General features: G+C 48.6%; 5 protein-coding genes across 9 annotated transcripts; all 5 read right to left on the bottom strand.

Annotated features, from left to right (window-relative positions):
• Positions 1-27: 27 nt before the first annotated feature.
• On the bottom strand, positions 28-3,619 carry mtx1a (metaxin 1a). The gene is made up of 8 exons (XM_058053370.2): positions 3,496-3,619; positions 2,898-2,967; positions 2,744-2,823; positions 1,521-1,613; positions 1,277-1,459; positions 929-1,005; positions 713-858; positions 28-634 (listed from the first exon to the last, which is right to left on the bottom strand). Exons 1-8 carry the CDS (start codon positions 3,574-3,576, stop codon positions 423-425), a joined length of 942 nt encoding a protein of 313 aa, XP_057909353.2. The 5' UTR covers positions 3,577-3,619; the 3' UTR covers positions 28-422.
• A 241-nt stretch (positions 3,620-3,860) lies between these two features.
• Positions 3,861-5,828, bottom strand: nudt17 (nudix (nucleoside diphosphate linked moiety X)-type motif 17). Its single transcript, XM_058053315.2, has 9 exons — positions 5,791-5,828; positions 5,380-5,479; positions 5,200-5,310; positions 4,909-5,092; positions 4,815-4,840; positions 4,651-4,746; positions 4,485-4,583; positions 4,181-4,314; positions 3,861-4,118 (listed from the first exon to the last, which is right to left on the bottom strand). The coding sequence occupies exons 2-9, from the start codon at positions 5,452-5,454 to the stop codon at positions 3,926-3,928; spliced, it is 918 nt and encodes a 305-aa protein (XP_057909298.2). The 5' UTR covers positions 5,455-5,479; positions 5,791-5,828; the 3' UTR covers positions 3,861-3,925.
• A 129-nt stretch (positions 5,829-5,957) lies between these two features.
• LOC131105320 (uncharacterized) lies at positions 5,958-8,349 on the bottom strand. Its single transcript, XM_058053318.2, has 7 exons — positions 8,116-8,349; positions 7,492-7,686; positions 7,305-7,406; positions 7,181-7,237; positions 6,955-7,113; positions 6,736-6,861; positions 5,958-6,655 (listed from the first exon to the last, which is right to left on the bottom strand). Exons 2-7 carry the CDS (start codon positions 7,678-7,680, stop codon positions 6,605-6,607), a joined length of 684 nt encoding a protein of 227 aa, XP_057909301.2. The 5' UTR covers positions 7,681-7,686; positions 8,116-8,349; the 3' UTR covers positions 5,958-6,604.
• Positions 8,350-9,217: 868 nt separating this feature from the next.
• LOC131105602 (semaphorin-4B-like) lies at positions 9,218-13,789 on the bottom strand. 2 transcript variants are annotated; one of them, XM_058053904.2, is made up of 14 exons: positions 13,655-13,789; positions 13,034-13,194; positions 12,911-12,973; positions 12,738-12,836; positions 12,584-12,674; positions 12,392-12,514; positions 12,191-12,318; positions 11,956-12,125; positions 11,750-11,888; positions 11,474-11,663; positions 11,299-11,414; positions 11,065-11,231; positions 10,829-10,899; positions 9,218-10,766 (listed from the first exon to the last, which is right to left on the bottom strand). In XM_058053904.2, exons 1-14 carry the CDS (start codon positions 13,743-13,745, stop codon positions 10,153-10,155), a joined length of 2,223 nt encoding a protein of 740 aa, XP_057909887.2. In that variant the 5' UTR covers positions 13,746-13,789; the 3' UTR covers positions 9,218-10,152. The 2 variants fall into 2 exon arrangements, with proteins under 2 accessions (XP_057909887.2, XP_057909891.2); XM_058053908.2 differs by having other exon boundaries at positions 10,627-10,766; positions 10,829-10,915.
• A 251-nt stretch (positions 13,790-14,040) lies between these two features.
• adam15 (ADAM metallopeptidase domain 15) lies at positions 14,041-21,521 on the bottom strand. 4 transcript variants are annotated; one of them, XM_058053900.2, is made up of 25 exons: positions 21,137-21,521; positions 20,911-21,002; positions 20,705-20,781; positions 20,563-20,641; positions 20,410-20,486; positions 18,419-18,629; positions 18,256-18,321; positions 18,107-18,178; positions 17,849-18,018; positions 17,694-17,778; positions 17,470-17,618; positions 17,211-17,388; positions 17,054-17,146; positions 16,788-16,983; positions 16,604-16,712; positions 16,340-16,535; positions 16,186-16,263; positions 16,004-16,115; positions 15,763-15,916; positions 15,582-15,690; positions 15,394-15,465; positions 15,127-15,195; positions 14,534-14,599; positions 14,315-14,436; positions 14,041-14,183 (listed from the first exon to the last, which is right to left on the bottom strand). In XM_058053900.2, exons 1-25 carry the CDS (start codon positions 21,240-21,242, stop codon positions 14,054-14,056), a joined length of 2,868 nt encoding a protein of 955 aa, XP_057909883.2. In that variant the 5' UTR covers positions 21,243-21,521; the 3' UTR covers positions 14,041-14,053. The 4 variants fall into 4 exon arrangements, with proteins under 4 accessions (XP_057909883.2, XP_057909884.2, XP_057909885.2 ...); XM_058053901.2 differs by lacking the exon at positions 15,127-15,195 and having other exon boundaries at positions 21,137-21,520; XM_058053902.2 differs by lacking the exons at positions 15,127-15,195; positions 15,394-15,465 and having other exon boundaries at positions 21,137-21,519.
• Between the last annotated feature and the right edge of the window lie 27 nt (positions 21,522-21,548).

Here is a 21,548-nt window from a genome sequence, read left to right as displayed (position 1 = left end):
GACTGATGACGTCATCACCGTCGCATCAGACAAGGATTGTTTATTTTTTTTATTTGATATCATCACACATTATTAGAGTTCAGGTCTATTTTTATAGATATATGTCAGCACTTTATTCATGATATCAATATCTAATATGAATTGGAGAAAGGTGAAGAGGCTTGTTTGGGACTACACCGTTGTCATGGTAACGCAACCCTAACAGCAGGAGGGGGGGCGGGGTTAAATTTTGTGACCTGCTAACACTCCACAAACTGCTTCCAGATCAGCTTGTTAAAGCTCACGCATTCCTCAGCAAAGGCGTCATGTGCAGCTGGCGTCCAGACGCTCAGGACGACTGGTGGGGGCCTGAGAGGCGTGGCCAAGAGCTGAGATGGGAGTCCACTTCCTCAAAAAGACAACACAAAGCTGTGATGGTGACCTCAGTCGTCCTCGTCGTCCTCGTCGCCGTGAGGGTGCGGAGGCTCTTCCAGCGCCTCCTGCTGTTGAATGGACACCATGCCGCTCAGCACGGCGTACGACAACATGGCGCCCAGAGCCACCAGCAACGACAGGAACTGCTTCCTGCGCTTGTTTGGGACCTGCTCCAGGTCTTTGGTCTCTGCTGGGCAGGAAGTCCGCTGACTGCAGTTTTCTATGGACACATGGAGCGCGTTGTTAAGACTGTCATCCACTGATCAAACAACACCATGTCTGCTAACGTGGTCCTCACGGGGGAAGTAGATGAGCAGGATGTTGGTGCAGAAGTTGCTCAGGTTGTCCAGAGACTTCAGGTGCTCTTGCAACTTGTTGTTGGGAAGTTTGCACTTGAGAATTGGCGCCAAGGAGCCGAAGACGAAAGCATCAAGAGATGAAGGCCTGGGCCGCACACATCATCGTAATCAGCAGCCAAATATGACATCGTCATCATCGTCACAAAAATACTTACGAGTCTCCAAAGAAGAACTTGTGCGGCCCGAGTCTCTGCGAGAGCAGGTTCATGCAGTCGACAGCATCGCGGAACAACTGAAACACAAATCCTGTGCTCAGAACATGTACTGTATGGGCCTTCCATCAACCTCCATGGCTGCATTCTAAAAGGAAGTGCTATACTAGAGAAATCATGCTAGACGGGCGACTGGAGGGAAGGTTTAAAGTGGAAAAAAGGATTTTGTTGATCTCCATTCACGCTGACTTGTTTGTTCCATTGCAGTACTGCAAGGACTTTTCTTTTCCAGGGCGCCACACATGGAAACAATACGAGCCAAGCAGCTGGAGGCCACATTTGCAGCCTCACCTCCTTCTCCAGCTCCTCGTTGGCCTCCAGGCTGTCCTCTCCTCGCAGCAAGCGCAGTTTGTCCAGCTGGTGGCGCTGCATGCGGCCCGGCAGGAACAAGCTGAGCGGGAATGGCATGCGCTCGGCATACCAGCGGCGAGTCACTTCCACATAGTTCTTTGGCTCCACCCACTGGGTGTAAAGCTAGCAGAGCAGAGCGTCACCATGTTGTTCTGTCTTTATCACTCTCCACAACAGAACTCACCAGGGCCGGCACAAGCTTTTCTTCCATCAGCGAGATGAACGCCAGGCTGTCAGCGCCCTCCTTCGCCGACAGGTCGTAGTCCGCGTTGTACTTCTGGAAAATACGTGAACAGTGAGGAAGGCTGGCACCCAGCAAATGTGCTAAGCTAACGATGAGCTAAGCGATCACTATGACAACACAGCTGCCACCGTCTTGGTATTCAGATGAGGAAAATGCAAGTCAGAAGCACCATGCGGACAAGGTGTGGTCAGACGACAGAGGAAAACCTCAAATACCTCAATGTCTAACAAGCACATAAAAAATGCATGAAAAACATTACGATGAGGATTGGTGACATGCTAGGTTGTGTCATTAACATGCATTATCTCATAACGTTTATATAACGCAAACTTCCCAACATCAAAACACACACAGAATGATGAACAACCGGTATCTGTCTTCCTCTTGAGAAGCAACGTTCAAGAGCACTGTGTATTTCTGAGTGTTCAGAGATCTCTGCTTTTTTTAAAATTTAAAAAAAAATTAAATACAGTTGGTGGCACAGCGGTCCAGTGGTTAGCGCGCAGACCTTACAACTAGGAGACCAGGGTTCAATTCCACCCTCGGCCATCTCTGTGTGGAGTTTGCATGTTCTCCCCGTGCATGCGTGGGTTTTCTCCGGGTACTCCGGTTTCCTCCCACATTCCAAAAACATGCTAGGTTAATTGGCGACTCCAAATTGTCCATAGGTATGAATGTGAGTGTGAATGGTTGTTTGTCTATATGTGCCCTGTGATTGGCTGGCGACCAGTCCAGGGTGTACCCCGCCTCTCGCCCAAAGACAGCTGGGATAGGCTCCAGCACCCCCACGACCCTCGTGAGGAAAAGCAGTTGAAAATGAATGAATGAATGAATAAATACAGTTGTAAATGCAATGCTACAATGGTAGCGTTTATTACAATAGTATTGGAATATAAAGGTTCCCTAGTTGACAGGTTCCAGGGGGAATGATTAAACGGAACACATAAGAGTAAATGTAAAAGTGATGCTTAATGTACATTTATACATTTAATTAGTTTTTTAATATGTATTTCGCTTCAAAACGACATATTTTGGACACTAAAAATGTTTATGGGGAAGGACAAACAGGTAGCGCAAAATTATTCTGAAGCTGGCCAAATTTTGTACCGGGTCACCACAAATAAAATAAATATTTGGGAAAGACCGGAATGTTGGCGACTAACTTGTTTCCTCAGGTGGATGATGATGTCAGATGGTCTGGACAGGGTCTCCTTCTGACTGGTCCTCAGGGTAGGAATGGAACCTGAATAGGGCAAAGTACAGATCAGGAAATGCTCCTCTTAAGGTCCACTTACGAGCTGCCAGCAAGAATCTCACCGCCAGGACTTCTCCATGGGTTGGACACTTTGTGAACTTTGAGAGGAGCGCCAGCAAACTGAGCATATGCCTGCCAGGAAGACAACATGTCATCACTTCCTGTCTTGCAGCAGTAAATATACATTTGCACCCTGGATATAAAATATACAAAATAAAATGTGTCATTCTGATATTTTAATGACCATTTACTCTCATACTCATACTGCATTTCTCTCACGTCCGCCATCTTCTGTTAGGGTGTTTTGGCATAGTTCATAAGTAGATGAGCCTTTTCATTTCAAAGGTAAAATGACCAGTCAAAATGACGAGTCGTCGAAACTTTTAATAACGTGTTTTCTGCAGGACACTTTGTTTATTTTCTCTATTTTTGCTCTATGGTCAGGACTGGCCCCAATAAGACGACGTACAAGACAAACATAACAACTAATTCGTTCATAAGAAGAATTGGAAGGCACTTTTAAGTTAAACTTTGTAGTTCATTCATTCGTTAGCATGCTAAGGTTAGTAACAGCGGTAAGCGTACCCGCGAGTGGGTCACGGATACGACACGTGATACGCTCGTTCCGTTTGGTGTCGGTGTCTGTGTGCGTGGACTCACCAGAACCACCAGACATTCCGTGCTGACGGACGGTAGACCCCAGTCTCCTTCCCAGCAAAACAACTCGTCGGGCGCCGCCATTTTTTTACAGCGACCGGAAGTTCAGACAAGCATTTCCGTATTCTGAGCCAATAAAATAACACTAATATATGCACTTTACACAGTGAAGTTGCCTGGCTCCCGTATAACAATAAATAATAATAATAATTATGTGGAGAATAAATAGATGACGTCAAATATGAACAACAATGTACAGCGTAAACAGTACATCCTAGCGCGCATGTACGTCATAGATGACGTAAAAAGTAGTTTGCTGTGGAGAACGTTAACGTCATTACATTCTGATGAGACCCATTAATTTTCTGTCAATTATTATTTTCATGTCATTTATTTCACACACATACACACACAATCAAAGGTCAGTGTAACATCATTTGTTTGACTGACATGGGTGGGATTCAGAAGTCATCTCTGCAGTGGTCTTCAACCACAGGTCCAGAGCAAACTTTGTCCCGGTGCTGACCCGCTCCACGTCTGGACCACTGTACGAAGCCCGGTTGACAAAGACACCTGGCGGCAGCGTGGCGTCACGCAGTCGACCCTCAGGACACACTTCGGACACCCTGGGGGGCGGCGTGAAATATCACAAGGTCGTACCTCGACTCACAGATATCAGCTGTCACACCTGACGGCGGCGGGAAGACGTTCCACATCGACCTCGCCATCCTGTCCATCCACGGCCGACACCATGGCACCGACCAGCCGGGAGTCGGCCCAAAGACAAGCGCTGACTTCAGCGGGAGAGGGGCGCAGACGGTCCTGAGGACATCATGGATTATGATGAACGCATGACAAAATGAATGAAGGCAGTAGCTGACAGAGTAAATAAATACATGATGACTGAATGAATCATTACATATGAACGACTCAATGGCTGATCGGACTGAATGAATGATGGCTGATGAATGACTTAGGTTAGCTGTGGATACCTGGAGCTGCAGGTGGGTGCAGGGAGAGCGCAGCAGCAAGTAGACAACAAGGTGGTGTCGCTGGGGGGGTCCTCTGCTCAGCACGGGGGGATACACTGACTACTGACACACATAACTTTTTTTTAGTGCCACACCCCTTCTCCCTCTTTAAATGTCACTCTCTCACCTCCCACACACCAAGAACCTTTGGATTTGGGAATTGTTCTGCTTCCATATCCAATCCTGTTTCCTCTTTCAGCTCCCTGAGGCCCGCCTCCAGTAGCTGCACGCACATATGTTGCGAGCTAGCTAGCACAGCGTTCATCAAAACTAAAGCCTGGGGAAACGTACCGTCTCGTCCGGTTCAAGATGGCCGCCTGACGGCGAGAGAAGAAGGGCGTTACCAAATGTGGGCGTGGCTGTGTAAAATATTGTGGCCACTGACCTGGTGGAACCCAAACATTTGGAAATATCCGCAGTTGCTTTGCTCGTCGCGTCAGCAACACTCTCTGATTGGCTGTCTGCAGGATGATTGCCACACCAACGTCAACTCCACGTTGCTGTATGTCCAATGAGATAGCCGCTGCATCTTTGACAGACAGGTTCTTGATTGGACAGAAGGGGGCCCTCTGGTGATCAAACAGATACTGATGATGGCATCATCCCATCAACAAGCTGTCAATCATGACAGAGGTCAAGTGGCTATGTTCTGATGAGGCGCGTGCACACGAAGCACCTTCAGGGGAATGCCTCTGTTGGTGTCATCTTTGAGGACCATCAAGTGGTTCCGGTCCAGCGAGCAGGTCACGTTCACCTGGTCAGTGGTGCCAAAGTGACCTGTGACACTCTGAGGGAAGTCAAGCCATCGAGGTGAGTTGAAGCATTCAAGTGAGAATGGTCAAATTCACGCACACACCTGAAGAAAGTGAACACTCTGTGGCGCTGCTCCGTCCCGACACACAGACACTAGAACCCTGCGGACCCTCTCCATTCCACCTGCTCCTGAGCGCCCCCGTCTGTCCACATTACGTCATTTATGAAGTGAAGAATTGCTTAGTCCGTAAAATAAACACTGACACACGAACAACATAAATACTTCTGGTATTGTTACTGATGTCTTTATGCGAGCAAATACTAGATTACCAACTGAAGTAAAATATAATGACTTGCTACTGATGCGAAAATGGTAGCGAATGCTAATTATTGACGACCAGCTAGCTGTTGCTAACGCTAACTAGCTCGTTGAATATTTTATTTCAGTGTGATCTGACATACTACACTGCCACAAAAACATATGATACATCCAGTAGAAACTTTGTGTACCTACCATACAGGAGCGAATTCCGCAAACAATATGCAGGTCAGTTGTAGCTTCATGCTACATCCGGTGCGAAACTTCACAATAAAAGCAATGTACCTTGAAAAATAAAAGTCTTATGAGGTGACAGCTTGTAATGAAACACTAATTAAGTACAGAGTTTACACAAGTTTCTCTTTTTGGGATCAATATATTTGTATTGCAAGCAAAGAGACAAGTGTGGCTTCTTCCTGTCCCCCAGAGAGATTGGGGATGAGCAAGGCAGAGAGAGAGGCTCAAAAGTGATGCCTTCAGGGTCGTGTACAGGACGTGTCTCAGCAAGGCTACCAGTATAAAAAGTTGTCAAACACACTGAACATTGTACAAACATTGGACAGCTTTTAAGCTTGTCTCAGTGGACGGGGTCATATTAGACAACAAGGACATTGGACTCATACAGGATTAGGATGGTCTACTCTTACAACAGACCCAGGCTGCTCAGAATATAAACAATATAAAGTAATCCATCTTGACATGTCGGACAATTCACATCAATTAATCATGCTAACACCATCGCCAGCATGCATATGTTACCAATAGTGTTGGTTCAAAATAAGATATGTCTATGTTTTTTGTTTATAGTGTTCACATTAAAAATTCAACTGAATGAGATTTGTTGTTCAGCCCGAAAACGGGGAGTGGCACCTGCCCATTGAGGGTGCTCACATACACGTACACACACATGCAGTCTCACAGACGTGATTGACAGTTATCAGTCATGGCTAAAGCAGGAAGAGATACTGTATAGTACGTTTGAATGCCCCCATTACAGACAGCTCATTTTTCACGGTGATTGTGGCTCCACCACTTCGTTCCCATCACTGCGCTCCTCAATCTGGAGGTCAAAGGTCAGATCAGTGGCTGTTTGTGATCACATGACTCATCCGGAACAACACGACAACAGCGCCGCCTTACCGTGATGGGTGTGTAACAACGGTGTTGTCTGATGCCGATGGCGGCAAAGACACAGGCGGCGATGGCGACGCATGTCTGCAGGATGAGCAGAACCAGGAAGAGACCATTCAGGCCCGCCAAGACCATCTGGAAGACATTGATGCGTCTGTGAGGAGAGATGCCGCGAAGCTCGCCCACTGACAACCACCGACAACGTCTGATCAGAGCTGACAAACTTACATCCAGCACCCAAAGTCGACTGACGCACCAGTTCTCCTCGTCAGTGCTACCGCAAATTTCTTCAGAGGGGTGGGCGGTTCTCAGCAGCCAACTGAGGTAGGCCACGCCCATGAGGCTAAGTAGCACGCTGATGCCGTTTGACACGAGACACGCCCACATCTGTGAGACAGCACAAAAAACAGAGTAGAGCGATGATGATGATGATGATGATGTCATCAAGACTTACCGATGTCACTGCGGTCCGCCTCCTCGCCGCCATCGCCAGGCAACCCGAAACCACAAACTGCACGACAGCAAGAATAGGTCGTCGGTGAAAAACAACAACACTTTCAGCCAATACGCAAACTCACCGCCACACCGCCGCAGAACGCCACATGGAGCATCAGAAAAGGTAAGAAGGCGGGGATCAAGCTGAAGAGAACGCACAGCACCCCAATGACCACCTGCACCGCCTGCGTGCCGAGAGAAGAAAAGGAAGGTGTGGTTACACACATATAATAAGTCACAAATGACGCACAATATGGGACGCACACTCACCCCAAGGCCCGACAGCACCCCGGGCACTTTTGTTTTAGACGCCTCAGCCATATTGGTGGGTGACGCAGGGGGCGGGGCTTGTGCAACTCTGTTCCCTGGTGTCTGGAGTGGAATGGAAGTTTCATCTTGAGGGATGACCTGAGTGACAATCACTAGGCCACCCACTGTGGTGATGGACGAGGACGCCATGCTCTGCTGTTCAAATGACGTAACACATCATTAGTGTTTGTGCCTCCATGGATAAGCGTAATAGAAAACAGATGGATGGATGGCACTAGTCCGCCCCCTGCTGGTATCCGTGTGATTTTTTGTTGTGTCCTCAAATGACTTAGGAATCCCGAATGGACGCTGCTGTTTCCGTGTATCTATCCCATAAGTAAAGTAGGTTTGTTGTCAAGTTGAACTCCAACATGAAGTTACAACGTGACGTCACGTCTGTCGAATTTACCATTATGGATAAAGACCGAAATAATTTGATTTGCTAAGTTGTGCAGTTGTTCAACTAACGAAGAAAAGCAACATGTTAAAATGTACAACTCCACAAAGGGCTGTGGTGTTGCATCGAAAGAAAAACAAAACAAGTCATAACAAAGTGGATAAACGTCATAGAAAACAACAACTTACCTCCTCTTTGACTGTTATGAGACACGAAAAAAGTGAAGCACTTAAAAAAAGGGAACACTAGATAGTGAAAAACAACCAGTTGATCAAATGGCGATAATTTCACATGCTCCTCAAAAAGTCGTAAATGAGATACCCCCACCGAACTATTAACATTAACATGACTACAGTTATTATTTTTATTCAAATGATGAGATGACCTCGTAAAATTTTATCCAGATTCCCTCAGATGACAACAGTACGATCCAAAAACACATAGGTGGAAACTGAAAGTGGGATTGAGTGATACAATTCCCGGAGACACATGAAGGCATCGCGGATCATTTCCGAGAATGTAGTCGGTTGTCATCACACTACGTCAAATGTCAGTAGAATCCTGTAATTTCTACTTGATGCGCTGTCGAATATTTCTCCATATTGTTTATTTAATCATTTATAAGTACATATGAGTAAAATAGAATGTAGTTGAATAGACAAAGTGAGAGGTTTTTGTGAAATGTATTTCTTAATCATTATATTATTATAGTTTATATTATAGTTCATTTTCTATGCCTCTTGTCCTCACGAGAGTCGCGGGTATGCTGGAGCCTATCCCAGCTGACTTTCGGCGTGAGGTGGCGTAAACCCTGGACTGGTCGCCAGCCAATCACAGGGCACATATAGACAAACAACCATTCACACTCACATTCATACCTATGGACAATTCAGTCTCCTGACATGCAGATTTTTGGAATGTACCCTGAGAAACGAGGCCATCATGTGTTGTTATAATAGTTTAGATAATAAAAACAAATTCAATTTCTCATTAAATATGAAAAATTGTCAACAGATTGGAAACTACTGCTTCAACCTATCATCAGAAAATAAACTTAATGAGCATTTCTCTTTTACATTTTACACACATGATATTCTAATTCACTGAAATGCATTAGTATGTGTATACTGTATCATTCTTCATTTAATCATACACTAGTATGTACAGTATATACTTCTTATATACTTAATCTTCTTTAATAATTTACTTGTATGTCACTTCAGATCATCAAACATTTTTTAATTAGTTTTTATTAATAAGGGGGAAAAACCCAATACCCCAATAATATAAAAATACTCCAATAGCGCAGCGCTGATTCTTCCAAGAGGTCACAAAAGACCCCACAACTACATCCAAAGAACTGTAGGACTCACTTGTCTCAGTTAAGGTTGGTGTTCGTGACTCCACCAGCAGAAAGACACAGGGCAAAAATGGCCTACATGGCAGAGGTCCAAGACCAAAAAGCAAAACAAATGAACTGAACAAAAAGAACTTTTAGGCTCAATTTTGTCTTGATGATCACCATAGTGATCGTAACAGGAGTAGTAGATAGTAACAGGAGTAACACCACATTTTCATACCAACAGTAAAATAAGGTGGTGGTAGTGTGATGGTCAGGAGTTGTTTTGCTGCTTAAAGACCTGGACGATTTACTGTGATAAATGGAACCATAAATTTAGCTGTCTATCAAAAAATCCTGAAGGAGAATATCCAGCCATCTGTTTATAACCTGGGCGGCACGGCTGACGGGTGGTTAGCACGCAGACCTCACAGCTAGAAGACCAGGGTTCAATTCCACCCTCGGCCATCTCTGTGTGGAGTTTGCATGTTCTCCTCGTGCATGCGTGGGTTTTCTCCGGGTACTCCGGTTTCCTCCCACATTCCAAAAACATGCTAGGTTAATTGGTGACTCCAAATTGTCCATAGGTATGAATGTGAGTGTGAATGGTTGTTTGTCTATATGTGCCCTGTGATTGGATGGTGACCAGTCCAGGGTGTACCCCGCCTCTCGTCCGAAGACAGCTGGGATAGGCTCCAGCACTCCCGTGACCCTCGTGAGGAAAAATCGGTAGAAAATGAATGAATGAATGAATAGATTTAATAATTTATTTGCTGATCTGTTGATTTGTTTACATTAACAGCAATGTGATTGACAGTTGCTTCAACAGCCAGTGCTGACAAATCACCTTGCCAAGACAAGATAAGTTAAGCTAAGATCAAAGACTTTAAAAGTTAGTTTCAGTTGTCCCTAAGTCAAGGGGGCCTTTTAGCGCCACTCTCTGCTCTGCAATGCCATCCTCCCGACTTTCTGGAGGCAGGAAGTCAGGTATGGTTTTGTCTTCCTCGACGCCCACTGGCCGTTTCTGCCAAGTGCTGGACTTCCTGCGAAACCAAGTTAGAAACCCGGCCACTATCAGGAAGCAGGTGCAGATCGCCAACACGAGGGAAATGCTTAGCAGCTTGCCGCCGTAGCTCCTCTCCTCACACAGCGAAGCATCTTTTCCAGACGGCGGGGTAGCGCTCGCAGCTTCCAGCCTGTCGCCCTTGCTTCGCGTGACCTTGTCTTCCTCTTCAGGGTGAGGGCGGATGGAGCGAGGCGGAGCCATTTGAATGACATCATAGCTGGCTACAACTTCCTTGTAGCCGCCTTCCTCCGCCTGGCAGTGGTATGTCCCTATTGTGTCTGCACTCGCCAAGAAGTTCAAGCTGCCGTCGTCTGATTGGATGAAGAATCGAGTTGGAAGGTCCCGGAATTCTGAGGTGCTCCATGTCACTGTGGCCATATTGGAATTCCACTCACATGGAAGCTTCACCACGTCGTTGAAACGCACAAACACATCTGCAGGGTGGAACCAATCAGTGTTGACAGCATGAGCGTGTTGACGATGTGACGCACGTCACCTGTGACGGAGCGGCTGATGCCTTCACCGTGACACTCCGCCTCCACGTCGCCGTCCTCCAAGACCTGAACCCTGACCAGCACACTTCCTGTCACTCATGCATGATCCACATGCAATCAGTAATACATCACTGACATTGATGCATCAATAATTGATGATCAATACGTTATCGATACGTGATTAGCACATCATAGATTATGAATATGAGCTGAGAGTGTGAAGTGTGCATGTACGTACATGCGGTCGTGGTTGGTTGCCTCCAAGCGTGCACATAACTTCCTGCTTTGGCTCCACCCACAGAAAGGATCTCGGGCCAGAAGACACTGACTGCACGACGTGTAGACAGAGCATTGAACAACAGGCACGGCAGTGACGGCCTGCCACGAGCCCACGTAGAGGACACCCTGCCAGAGTTCACAGTCCGGGTCTTCAAGTGGACACAGACTAGTCCTGAATAAGGCGTAGCTTTACCTTAGTGGCCGAGAAGATGAAGGCTGTGACGCGCTGAGGTTGAGCGAGGACCTGAATCTCCTCAATGACCCGGGGACCCCGATGGGACAGAACCACTTTGTGAAGAAGTCCAGATTCTGGAGCAGAGTTCAATATCAATAGTGATCACTTTTCTTGAACGTACTTTGCCCCTCACCTGTCAAGAGGAAGAGGACGTCGGAGCGCCGGCCGTCAGCTCCCATCACAGTCATGGCTGCCACACGACTGTAACGCCACCGGGACGAAAGCAGCAGCGGACCATTCTGAACTGGTGTCACGCTGCTGCGGGTCAAGAAGGACCGCTTGACTTCCTCTAACTTGGTATCTGGGGCAGCGTCCAGACCACACTGATGCCACACGGACAAAAAACGACATAGAAGCTGACATGCATTTTGTTTAGGCAGTCACACTTTCACGGTGCCGTGTGACCCACCTGACCCAGGTAGGAGTGTTTTCCCAGCAGGGGGCTCCACTGATGCGTCATGGAGTGGAAGCTTTTGTAGCCACCAGTGAACGCCGCCCTCAGCGAGGCCAGCTGGAAGGCACACACTGCCGACTCGGACCGCCAAGACCTGAAAAAAAAGTTCTTTAAGCGACATCATCATGGAATCACGCCCGCCCTCCCGGAATCCTCCGCACCACTGTGAAGTGAAGATAGTGTAGAAGAGCGTATCCGCAGGGTCAGCACCCGTTGGCGGCGGTAGGGTGAACACATCCTGCAGGACATTGAAGGGGGGCTGACATATCAGGGTGGTCTTGACAAGCGATGTCCACTTCCTCTGCAGGACCCTCGGACCACCAACATCATCCTGCAAGTGGCGGTCTCGTTACGGGAAAAAGCTCGGCTTCTGTGAAGTGGTGTCATGTGACTTACCTGACACACTCGGGCGACGCGTGCCACATGCAGATCCTCCACAAAGTTGAACTCCTTCCCGACCTCGCTGAAGAAGAAGAGGACTTTCCTCTCTGCGATGTCTGCAGCCGAGCTCACGAAGGTCGGCTCTGAAACGGAGGATAATAATTAATTTTGGGGGCAGGGCAGCTGCCGCCACACAACGACCAAAACGTTTGATACCTTCCAGCAAGATGGCAGACGGCTCCTGGGTGACGTCGGGGCGGCCATCTTTACTGAAGTGGCGAGAAATCTGAGGAGTGGTTCCTTTGAAGTCGGCCGTGGTGGCGGTGAAGAGCTCTCCGTCTGCACAGAAACAGCAGCTATGAGGAGGCGGGACTAACTTGACAAGCATCAGTCAAGGGACCACCTGACCAATAGTGAGGGCGCTGCTCCTCTGGAAGGGACTGAAGGGACAACGACCTTTGGCAGTCTGGGGGGGGCTCAGGGCGAGAGTGTCAGCATCCTGACGGTAGAGAGACAAAGACGCTGACGTGACCGCCACTGAAAGAAAAAGACGTGTACTCACGATGAAGACGTCACGAGGGCTGAAGGCAAAGCTGCCGCAGGCGTACACGTGCGTGGAGTTGATGTGCTGCAAGTTGTGCACGATGTTGGCACAGTCCACCTGTTTGCACACCCGCACACACACACACACACACACTGTGAACACTCTAAACACGTTGGGAATCAAAACCTTACCGTGACGTTTCTTCCTTTGCTTTGGCAGATGTCAACGTCCGAGTCAGATGGACGCCACGGCACCTGAAAGAGGACACGTGCTGAATTTCAGTGCCGTAAGTCAAACATGCTTCGTCACCTCACCTTCATCCTCAGTGTCATGAGGTCACTCTGTGTGACATTCAATGAGATCACGGTGTCGCGGGCCCCCACATACAGGACGTTGTGGTCGTCGCTGAGCAACAGCGCTGTGACGTTGTGGAGGTCCGGGAGGCTGAAATGGACCAGAGGCCTGCTGGACGAGTCTAAACAAAAACACAACTTCCTGTTCATAGTGTGAAATGTATCATGTGACCAATCAGGCATCAATAACATTTGAGCAGCATATGCAAAGACTCGGCAGCACGGCGGTCGAGTGGTTAGCGCGCAGACCTCACAGCTAGGAGACCAGGGTTTGATTCCACCTTCGGCCATCTCTGTGTGGAGTTTGCATGTTCTCCCTGTGCATGCGTGGGTTTTCTCCGGGTACTCCGGTTCCCTCCCACATTCCAAAAACATGCTAGGTTAATTGCCGACTCCAAATTGTCCATAGGTATGAATGTGAGTGTGAATGGTTGTTTGTCTATATGTGCCCTGTGATTGGCTGGCCACCAGTCCAGGGTGTACCCCGCCTCTCGCCCAAAGACAGCTGGGATAGGCTCCAGCACCCCCGCGACCCTCATGAGGAAAAAGCGGTAGAAAATGAATGAATGAACGCAGACTCACTCAGGAGGAAGGAGGAGCGCGCACGTAGTGGCGAGATGACGGCGGCGGCGCCTCGCAGGACAGCAAGCAGCAGTACGAACACGAGTGCCATGATGGTGACTGCTCTGACAGACAGCAGGAAGACGCTCCACCACGTCTTCCTCTTTCACTTCCTGTGTGACTGTACAAGATCACGTGATCACATATAGGCACACACTGACTGACGTAAAATCAACAAAACTTTATTTTGTCAAGCAGCAACAGGAAGTCACATCATCTGTCCTGGATTGTCCCTCTGTATTTCTTAATTCATCCTTCCTTCCTTTAGACAGGAAGTGGGCGTGTCCCCAAACCAATCAGGAGTGATTGTTCGTTTGAGTAAAAACAAAAAAACATCCTGCGTTGTTCTCCAAGGAACATTCAGAAGATTCCGTGCGGATCGGAGCAAGGCACTACACCCCTGCTAGCAGCAGGGAGCGGGAGCGGCGGTGGCGGTGGCGTGCGGAGTCTGGGAGGGATTGTGGGTTGTTTTGTAGGAAGAGGACATCGTCTAGAAGGAGAGCAAAAGCAAGACTTACTACTTCCTGCAGCTGTCCTAGCTAACGCCGCGTTAACATGTTAAACATGGCGGCCACACGCTAACATGCGGAGTCATGTTGTTTTTCCTCTGATTAGTCCAACCTGTTTGCAAATGCTGCAGAGTGTTGAGCTGGTTTAGCTTTGGTGCCAGGTGGGGCGAGGTGGGAGAGCGGTGGGAGAACCAAAGGCTTTTTGGGTAGAGCTGGTTTGGGCGGAACTGGAACCTGACAAGACAAGAACGGGAAAGTCAGCACAACAGAAACCCCTGCAACATCTCACACACACTTCCTACACGTTAGCCAAATGCTGCCAAGCGTTTACCTGTCCAGGTGAGACAGGGTCAGGGGGCAGCGGCTTATTGGGTGGAGCCGGTCGGCTCGCTAGCAGCTGGATGTTAGCAAAGAAGACGAGAATGTGAGAAGAAAGTCAGGGAACATGCTAAGTAGAAAAGGTGAAAATAAAACATGCTAATGCTAGCAGGCATGTACTGTAGAGAAGCTGTAACAGATGCTAATGCTAACATGCATATGCAAGCTATGGAGTATACTTATGCTGAAGTGTGTGGTGTAAAAAAGGTCATGATAAACCAATTTCCCATGTTTTTAGCCAATCATGTGAAATATGATCCATCAAAAGGAGCCAGAAGAGATGACATGTTAGCAAATGAGTATGCACTGATAGAAGACAAACAGGAAGTAGGAAGGAGACGTTTCATTTTCCAAATTATTTCTGAGTATATTTCTCACGTTGTGCGGAACATTAAGAGGAGATTTAGAAAATTAGCATGGAAGCTCCTGATTCCTCGAGTCACCATTAAAATGACATTTCAAGTCAATTTTGTATGTCATGACCGATGTTTAACCGCACCAGGAAGTGATTCCTTTGCTAGCAGCACTGCTCCCTAGTCAAGGTACCTGAATGCCTCTGATGGGAGGGGTGGGGGGTAGGGGCTTGGCCGGCGGCGCCGGACGGTGTTTGGTCAACTGAAGTCACGCAAACAAAAGTCAAGAATTAACGAGTGGACGCTCGTTCAAGAACATTCTACCACGTACTTGCCAACCTTCCTTCTAAGATTTATTTGGTTGGCAAGTATGTCCATACTCTAGAACATTCTCAAAAACGATACAAGGCTTTGTACAACAATTAAAACCTTGCAGAACACAAACAGGAAGTGGTGTTACCTGCAGGGGCGAGGGATTTAGTGTGGGGGGAGGGGGGAGTGGCTTAGTGGGAGGAGCAGGTCTGTCAAAAACCTGATAGGACAGAAAAGAGGAAGCAGGAAGTATAGAGCAAGAGTCTGCACTTACTCCTCACAATAAAAGCTTGACATTTCCATCCCGACCAGCAAAGCCAAGGTCAGGCTTTTTACCTGTTTGAGGGGCGGAGCCTCTGGGTTGTCTTTCGATGCATTAACGTGGTATCTCAGTGGACGCGCTTGTTCACCATTTGTGTCATCCTCTCGCTCTGTCGCCGGCGTCCTGGACAGGAAGTCAAACAAGTGATGAGACACGCACACAAACACGCATATACACACACACACAGCAATTTACCGGCTGTGTTGTCGTGATTTGGAAACAAGGTTATTGGCTCCCAAACAGGACAAAAGTCTACGGACACAAGAGTAGCGAAGAGCGAGGAACAGGACGACCATCGGCAGGATGAAGAGGAAGATCACCAGCAGGGCAACTCGAACCGGATCCGACTCTACACACACACACAAGCACACAAGCACAGCCAGATGAATTAAAACTGCAGTAGCAAGTGCGTGTATGTACACGAGTGTGCTTGCACCTGAGGTGGCGCGAGTGGGACCGCTGTCCACGCTGCCACCGTGCCCGGCATACATGCAGTCGGGTGGAGCCCGGCCCTCCTGGCAGTGACAGTTGTTGTTGCTGTTGCACACCTGAAACACACAAGAAGCTGAACAGGAGGTCGCCACAGCGACATTCACACAACACGTAGCACCGACTCACGCCGTGACCGTTGCACTTCCTGCGGCACTCTTCCACGCCGAAGATAGACGCGTCTTGACACTTGTGGTTCAGACAGGCCTGCCGACAGAAGCGCAAGTTTTGTTTGCATTTCTGGGCGGCATACCGGGGACTGAGTGATAGGGTGCAATTTTACCTTCCCGTAGCCGCAGGCAGTGCCCTCCGCCACAGAAGCGGGGTCGGACACATCGTCTCCCAGATGGAAGAAGGTGCCACGACACACCAGGTCACTGTGGTTGAAGCGCACGGTGGTGGTGAGGATCTCTGCGTTGGTGCCCAGCAGGGGGCGCTCCCTATCGCTCTGACACTGGATCCTGCCGCAGCGCACATCACTGCAACACATGGCAGGAAATGACGTCAATAAGCGCTCCAGACTACAAGGTACAACTGTTGGACTCACGCGGGCCCACAGGGAGCGTAGGAACCGTTGGTGAGCTGACCGCAGTTTCCAAACTTGTTTCCTTGTTTGTTGACTGACGAGAAGCAGACGGCGGGCGCACTGCTCGCATCTGACCAGGCGAGACAGCTTTTAAAGTTCCTGTACTTATAACTCCTCTTAAGCCAGTTAGCTTAGCATCACTTACTGGGTCCCCACAGTGTCTGGCACTGCACACGCATGCTAGCACACACACCGCCGTAACAGTAGGAGGCACCGTCCTCACAGGGCTCGCCATTTTGCAGGAAGACATTGGGAGGGCAGTAGGGGGAGGAACCGGTGCAGAACTCAGGCAAGTCGCACTCTCCGATTGGCTCCCGACACACAGAACCTGCTGCCTGCAGCTGGTGATACAAGAAGGCCAAAGGTCAGAGGTAGAGCGCTACAAACGCCTGCACGTGGTCCAACGCCAACCTTGCATTCATGGCAGCAGCCGCCGTCAGATGAGCACTGAGCTCCAGGAATCAGCCGACAGGTGGAGGCATTACAGCAGGGGTCCTGGCACTCCTGACCAATCAGAGCACAGCCGCTGTTACACACAAGCTCCGTCGTCAGCGCCTCAGGTGAGTACCTCCAGCAGGCCGCAGTCGCATTCCTCCCCTCGCTCCACATACAGGTTTCCACAGCGGGGTCCGCCCACAAGGTGGTCAGGCTGGGGCACATTGAACAAGCACATCCCGCCCCCATGCAGCAGACTGACAGACAAATCAGCCGCGCTGCAGCTGCTGAACTGCTGCCCAGGCATGAACCTGCGGGCGTGGGGGTCAAAGTTCATCACAAATGAAAGCAACAAACACTTTCTACATGCACAGTCACATTTTGGCTCTGACCCGGTTGAGGGCTCCATGATGCAGCCCCCCAGCCGGGCATCGTTGAGGCAGGAGCAGTGCCGTTCAATCGTGTCGTGACTCATGCCCAAGTTGTGCCCGAGCTCATGAGCCACTGTGGAGGCCACGCCCAGAACGCTCACCAGGTGATCCTGCCACAGTTGACAAGCTCAGTGTTGCTATGGCAACAAGATGTCGATGACCTCTCATTAGCTCGCCTGACTCACCACGTTAACCCCTCCTGACCTGTCTCTGGAGCACATGGACGACTGTGACGCCATGCCCACTGTGGTACCGTCCAAGGCGCTGCCCCTGCCGACACAAAGCCATGACGAGAGTCAGAAAAATGCAGCAGCCTGGCAGTGAAGAACGGCGGGCGTACATGATGAGTTGGGCATTGTCATGGCGAAGGCGGGGTAGCAGTTCTCTGGCCCGCCACTCCAGGAAGTTGTTGAGTGTGTCAATGGCGTTCTTCTCCACTGGGATCTTGTTGCGGTCGCTCCAGACTTCCATGCCTGTCAACGCCACGCGCACGTTCAGAGGACGGTAAAACTGCAAGAGAAGAGCGGGGGGGGAGCTTATGCAGGAGTCACTACAGCAGCGGCGTTGCTATGGTGATGTTGGGGATCAAAGGGCTCACCCAGTCCACCTGGTTGGCCACATCCAGCATGCGATAGAAGATGGTCTTGTTGTTCTTCTGGTAGTTGACGAACTGCAAGGACGACAAAGACAACATTGACCGCCATGGTGACATGTGGCCCCGCTAGTGTCACCAGGAGGAGCACTGACCTCTTGGTGGTCCGCCACGAGCACTAGTTCTATGTACTTGGTCTCAGACAGGATGTCCCTCTTGCTCTGCGCACGCACACACACACACACACACACAAAACACACACACTGTGGTTATGAGTGTATTTGCCATGTCAAAGTGTTGACTCATCAAGCCACGCACTCGTCCCACACTTCTGTGCTGTGATGGGGGGGCTGCAGGGCCCACTGAGACCCCGCAGCCACCGGCTACCCCCCCCTCTACATGACCAGTAGAGTATAGCAGGTGGTCCCCTTCTTTTTCACCCTTCTCCCTCGCCATGCCCTGCTGGTAGGGGCGGAGCTCCTGCGGCTGCAGCTCAAAGCTCAGAGTGGCGTTGATAGCGATGATGCCGCTGTGGGAGGAACAACCAAGATGTCAGTGCCTTTAACTTCCCACCACTACATCGACTTAGTTACCCACTCCATCACTGACTTAAGTACTCACTACATTAACTTAGTTACTCACTATATGGAATTACTTACACAATACACAATCTACATTGATGAGATAACTCACTACTCTGACTTAGTTGCATCACTACATTGACACAGTTCTACATTGACATAGTTACTACATGGATGCATTTATTCACTACATGGACATAGTCGCTCACAACATAAACTTAGTTACATAACTAACTTGACTGAATGTAGTTACACACTACAACAAGTTCATCACTGCACTTACATCGGCTTAAGTACCCACACAACTAACTCACAACTGCACACTACATCATCGACTTAGTTGCTCTTATCTTAGTTACTCACTGCATGGATTTAGTTTCGCAATACATGGCCCATTTAATTACTCACTACATTTACTTAGTTGCTTACTACAATAACTCACTAAACTCACTAAACTGACTTAAACATTCACACATTAGACACTATATTGGCTTAGTTACTTATAAACTTAAGTTACACACTACATCATTGACTTAATTACTACATGGTCTTAGTTGCTCACTACACTGCTGCAATCCTCAGTCCACACACATTGCTCAGTACATCAACTCAGTTGTCCACTACATTGACATAGTTACTCACTACATTGACTACATGGATGGAGTTATTCACGACATGATCTTAGTGGCTCCCTACACTTAATTACTTAACTACATTGACTTACTGTAGTTACACAGTACAACACCTTAATTACTGCACTGACAGTAGTACATCTGTTTAATTACCCACGACACTGACCTAATTACTCAATATGTCAACTTATTTACGTTGCCACATTGACATAGGGACATCAACTTAGCTACTCTCTACATTGACTTACTTGTAACACTACATCCACTTAGTTACTTAGTTCCATCCATACTACTTAGCTACATCACTCCATTGACTGAGTTACATTGTTACAGCAACTTAAATGCTCAGTACATTGACTTAGTTATATTTTAGGTCAGTGGTTCTCAATTACTTTCTCTCATGCCCCCACTGGGGGACAGAAATGTTTTGTGCCCCTCTGATTTGAAATACTATTGAGAAACTGATATCTATTTATTTACTGTACTGTACTCGACATGGAAAACCTATGAAAAGCATACATGTTGGCAGGTCTGCCAAAGTCCTCCCTGCATCTCATGCGGCGCCCCCCAAGCGGGGCTCACCTCGCTATTTGTGTAGCGCTGACTGAGTTGAAGATGTCAAACAATAACAAGAAGTGCAATGTAGCTTGGATGTTGCTGAGTGGATGTAATTTCTGATGACATATTTGTAGAACATGATGCGTACACAACATGTGCGCACATGCACACGCTCAACAACAATCAACAAATGTCTCGCATTGAGTGCAAAAGGTGGACCAAAGGGTTGAAGTGTGCCAGTGAGCAAATCCACTAATCCTTCAGGGTCAGAGGTCAGCACTTTTATTAATCCAGAGGAGAGGAACTCACGTTTTCTGCTGAGAGGACTAAACTGATTAAAAGATTTGCTCTTTTCCTTCTGTGTTGAAACGTTTGAAACTACTGACAACGTGTCCACATCTTAACTAGATAAACAAACTAAGTCCATGCTAACCAGAATACAGATAGCAAACTGGATGTAGCAAACGCTAACCATGTAATAGAACTTCTTCAAGTGTTTGGAAGCTAAGCTAACGTGCCCAATGAGATGGCGACTCACCGCAGACCTGAGCAGGTACTCAGCGCCACTCGTGAGCGAGGGAACCCCCGGACATTGCCATGGTAATAACAATGCGTCTGTAGGCACAAACACATGAGATGAGTTTCAGATGGACGCCGCAGTGAGACGGGTGGGGGTGCAATCAGGACTCACCACGGGGTCGTCTTTGATGGACACTCCTGTGCCGTTTGGCAGGTAGAAGAACACGTTTGGCGCTTTGGGCAGGAGATCGCTAAAGACGAGGACGGTCAACATAAAGACGAGAAATGATGTTGTTGGGTCAGCGTTCACTCACCGGTTCTTCTCCAGATCCAGTAGGAGGACTTGACCTCTGATCTTCAGGCCACATAGTAGTCGCTCTGGGTGGCCGTCCTGAAAACATGAGCTTGTTAAACTCGATCAGGATGTGGGTGTGGCTAACAATATCGATATCTAGTCAGGAACTTGAACACTTCATTTCATGACGCAGGTAATGATTTCAACTAAGTGGACATGTCTCACCTGTAGAGCTTCAACTAGGCTCCGCCTTTGCCTCCCCACCAGGACAAAGGGATGCGTCTTCTCCAGCAGAGGGAGGCGCCACCAGCCCACACCTGAGTGTGTACACACACACACACATTTCTAGCCTTCAGATCTTCAGGTAATCTGGACTTCAGGTAATCTATATTGAGCCCCGCCCCCCGCTGCGTCGCCATCTGCGCGAGTCAACTTGACCCACTTGTTTTACCTGACGCCGTCCGGTCCACGGGGTGGTGTCGTGCTGCGTTCAAGGATCTGGCGACTGTGAAGGCAGCACGCGCGCTGAGCAGCAGCAGCGCCCAAAGTACTATCATGTTGGCGCGGCCCGTTACTTGATCGAGTCCGAAGAGAACCGGCGGGCCATCGCTAGCAGTCGTTCAGTCTGATGTCAGTTAAAAGGCTCGTCCAGCATAGCGTCAACTCTTTGGGTCCGCTTGTTTGCACCGTCGCCGCTCACTTTGCGGCCCAAAGAGGACTAGTTCTCCCAACAGGAGCGGCAAATGTTTATGAACTACATATGACGTCATAGTCTGCGTCAAGCCACCCGGCGTTACAGGAAGTCAAAGCGTTTGTTTTCAAAATAAAAGCAAATAAACTAAACGGTTGAAGAAAACGATGAA

Source organism: Doryrhamphus excisus, linkage group LG5, assembly GCF_037039965.1.
Source record: "Doryrhamphus excisus strain RoL-2023G ecotype Guam linkage group LG5, RoL_Dexc_Guam_v1.1, whole genome shotgun sequence".
In the NCBI taxonomy this organism is placed as follows: Eukaryota; Metazoa; Chordata; class Actinopteri; order Syngnathiformes; family Syngnathidae; genus Doryrhamphus; species Doryrhamphus excisus.
This window is presented reverse-complemented; position numbering and strand designations above follow the sequence as displayed.

Coding starts and splice junctions, on each gene's coding strand:
- LOC131105320 (XM_058053318.2), bottom strand. CDS start 7,680: ATGGCGTCCTCGTCCATCACCACAGTGGGTGGCCTAGTGATTGTCACT. Junction 7,238..7,304: donor CGTTCTGCGGCGGTGTGGCG/GTGAGTTTGCGT, acceptor GCTGTCGTGCAG/TTTGTGGTTTCGGGTTGCCT. Junction 7,114..7,180: donor GGCGGACCGCAGTGACATCG/GTAAGTCTTGAT, acceptor GCTGTCTCACAG/ATGTGGGCGTGTCTCGTGTC.
- LOC131105602 (XM_058053904.2), bottom strand. CDS start 13,745: ATGGCACTCGTGTTCGTACTGCTGCTTGCTGTCCTGCGAGGCGCCGCC. Junction 12,974..13,033: donor TCATGACACTGAGGATGAAG/GTGAGGTGACGA, acceptor GTCCTCTTTCAG/GTGCCGTGGCGTCCATCTGA. Junction 12,126..12,190: donor GCGTCGCCCGAGTGTGTCAG/GTAAGTCACATG, acceptor CGCCACTTGCAG/GATGATGTTGGTGGTCCGAG.
- adam15 (XM_058053900.2), bottom strand. CDS start 21,242: ATGATAGTACTTTGGGCGCTGCTGCTGCTCAGCGCGCGTGCTGCCTTC. Junction 17,619..17,693: donor GGTCAGGAGGGGTTAACGTG/GTGAGTCAGGCG, acceptor CAACTGTGGCAG/GATCACCTGGTGAGCGTTCT. Junction 16,116..16,185: donor GGAAGTGCAACGGTCACGGC/GTGAGTCGGTGC, acceptor TGTGTGTTTCAG/GTGTGCAACAGCAACAACAA.
- mtx1a (XM_058053370.2), bottom strand. CDS start 3,576: ATGGCGGCGCCCGACGAGTTGTTTTGCTGGGAAGGAGACTGGGGTCTA. Junction 1,006..1,276: donor ACGAGGAGCTGGAGAAGGAG/GTGAGGCTGCAA, acceptor TTTGTGTTTCAG/TTGTTCCGCGATGCTGTCGA. Junction 635..712: donor CCTGCTCATCTACTTCCCCC/GTGAGGACCACG, acceptor ATGTGTCCATAG/AAAACTGCAGTCAGCGGACT.
- nudt17 (XM_058053315.2), bottom strand. CDS start 5,454: ATGGAGAGGGTCCGCAGGGTTCTAGTGTCTGTGTGTCGGGACGGAGCA. Junction 5,311..5,379: donor AGAGTGTTCACTTTCTTCAG/GTGTGTGCGTGA, acceptor GACTTCCCTCAG/AGTGTCACAGGTCACTTTGG. Junction 4,119..4,180: donor CGTCTTCCCGCCGCCGTCAG/GTGTGACAGCTG, acceptor GCCGCCCCCCAG/GGTGTCCGAAGTGTGTCCTG.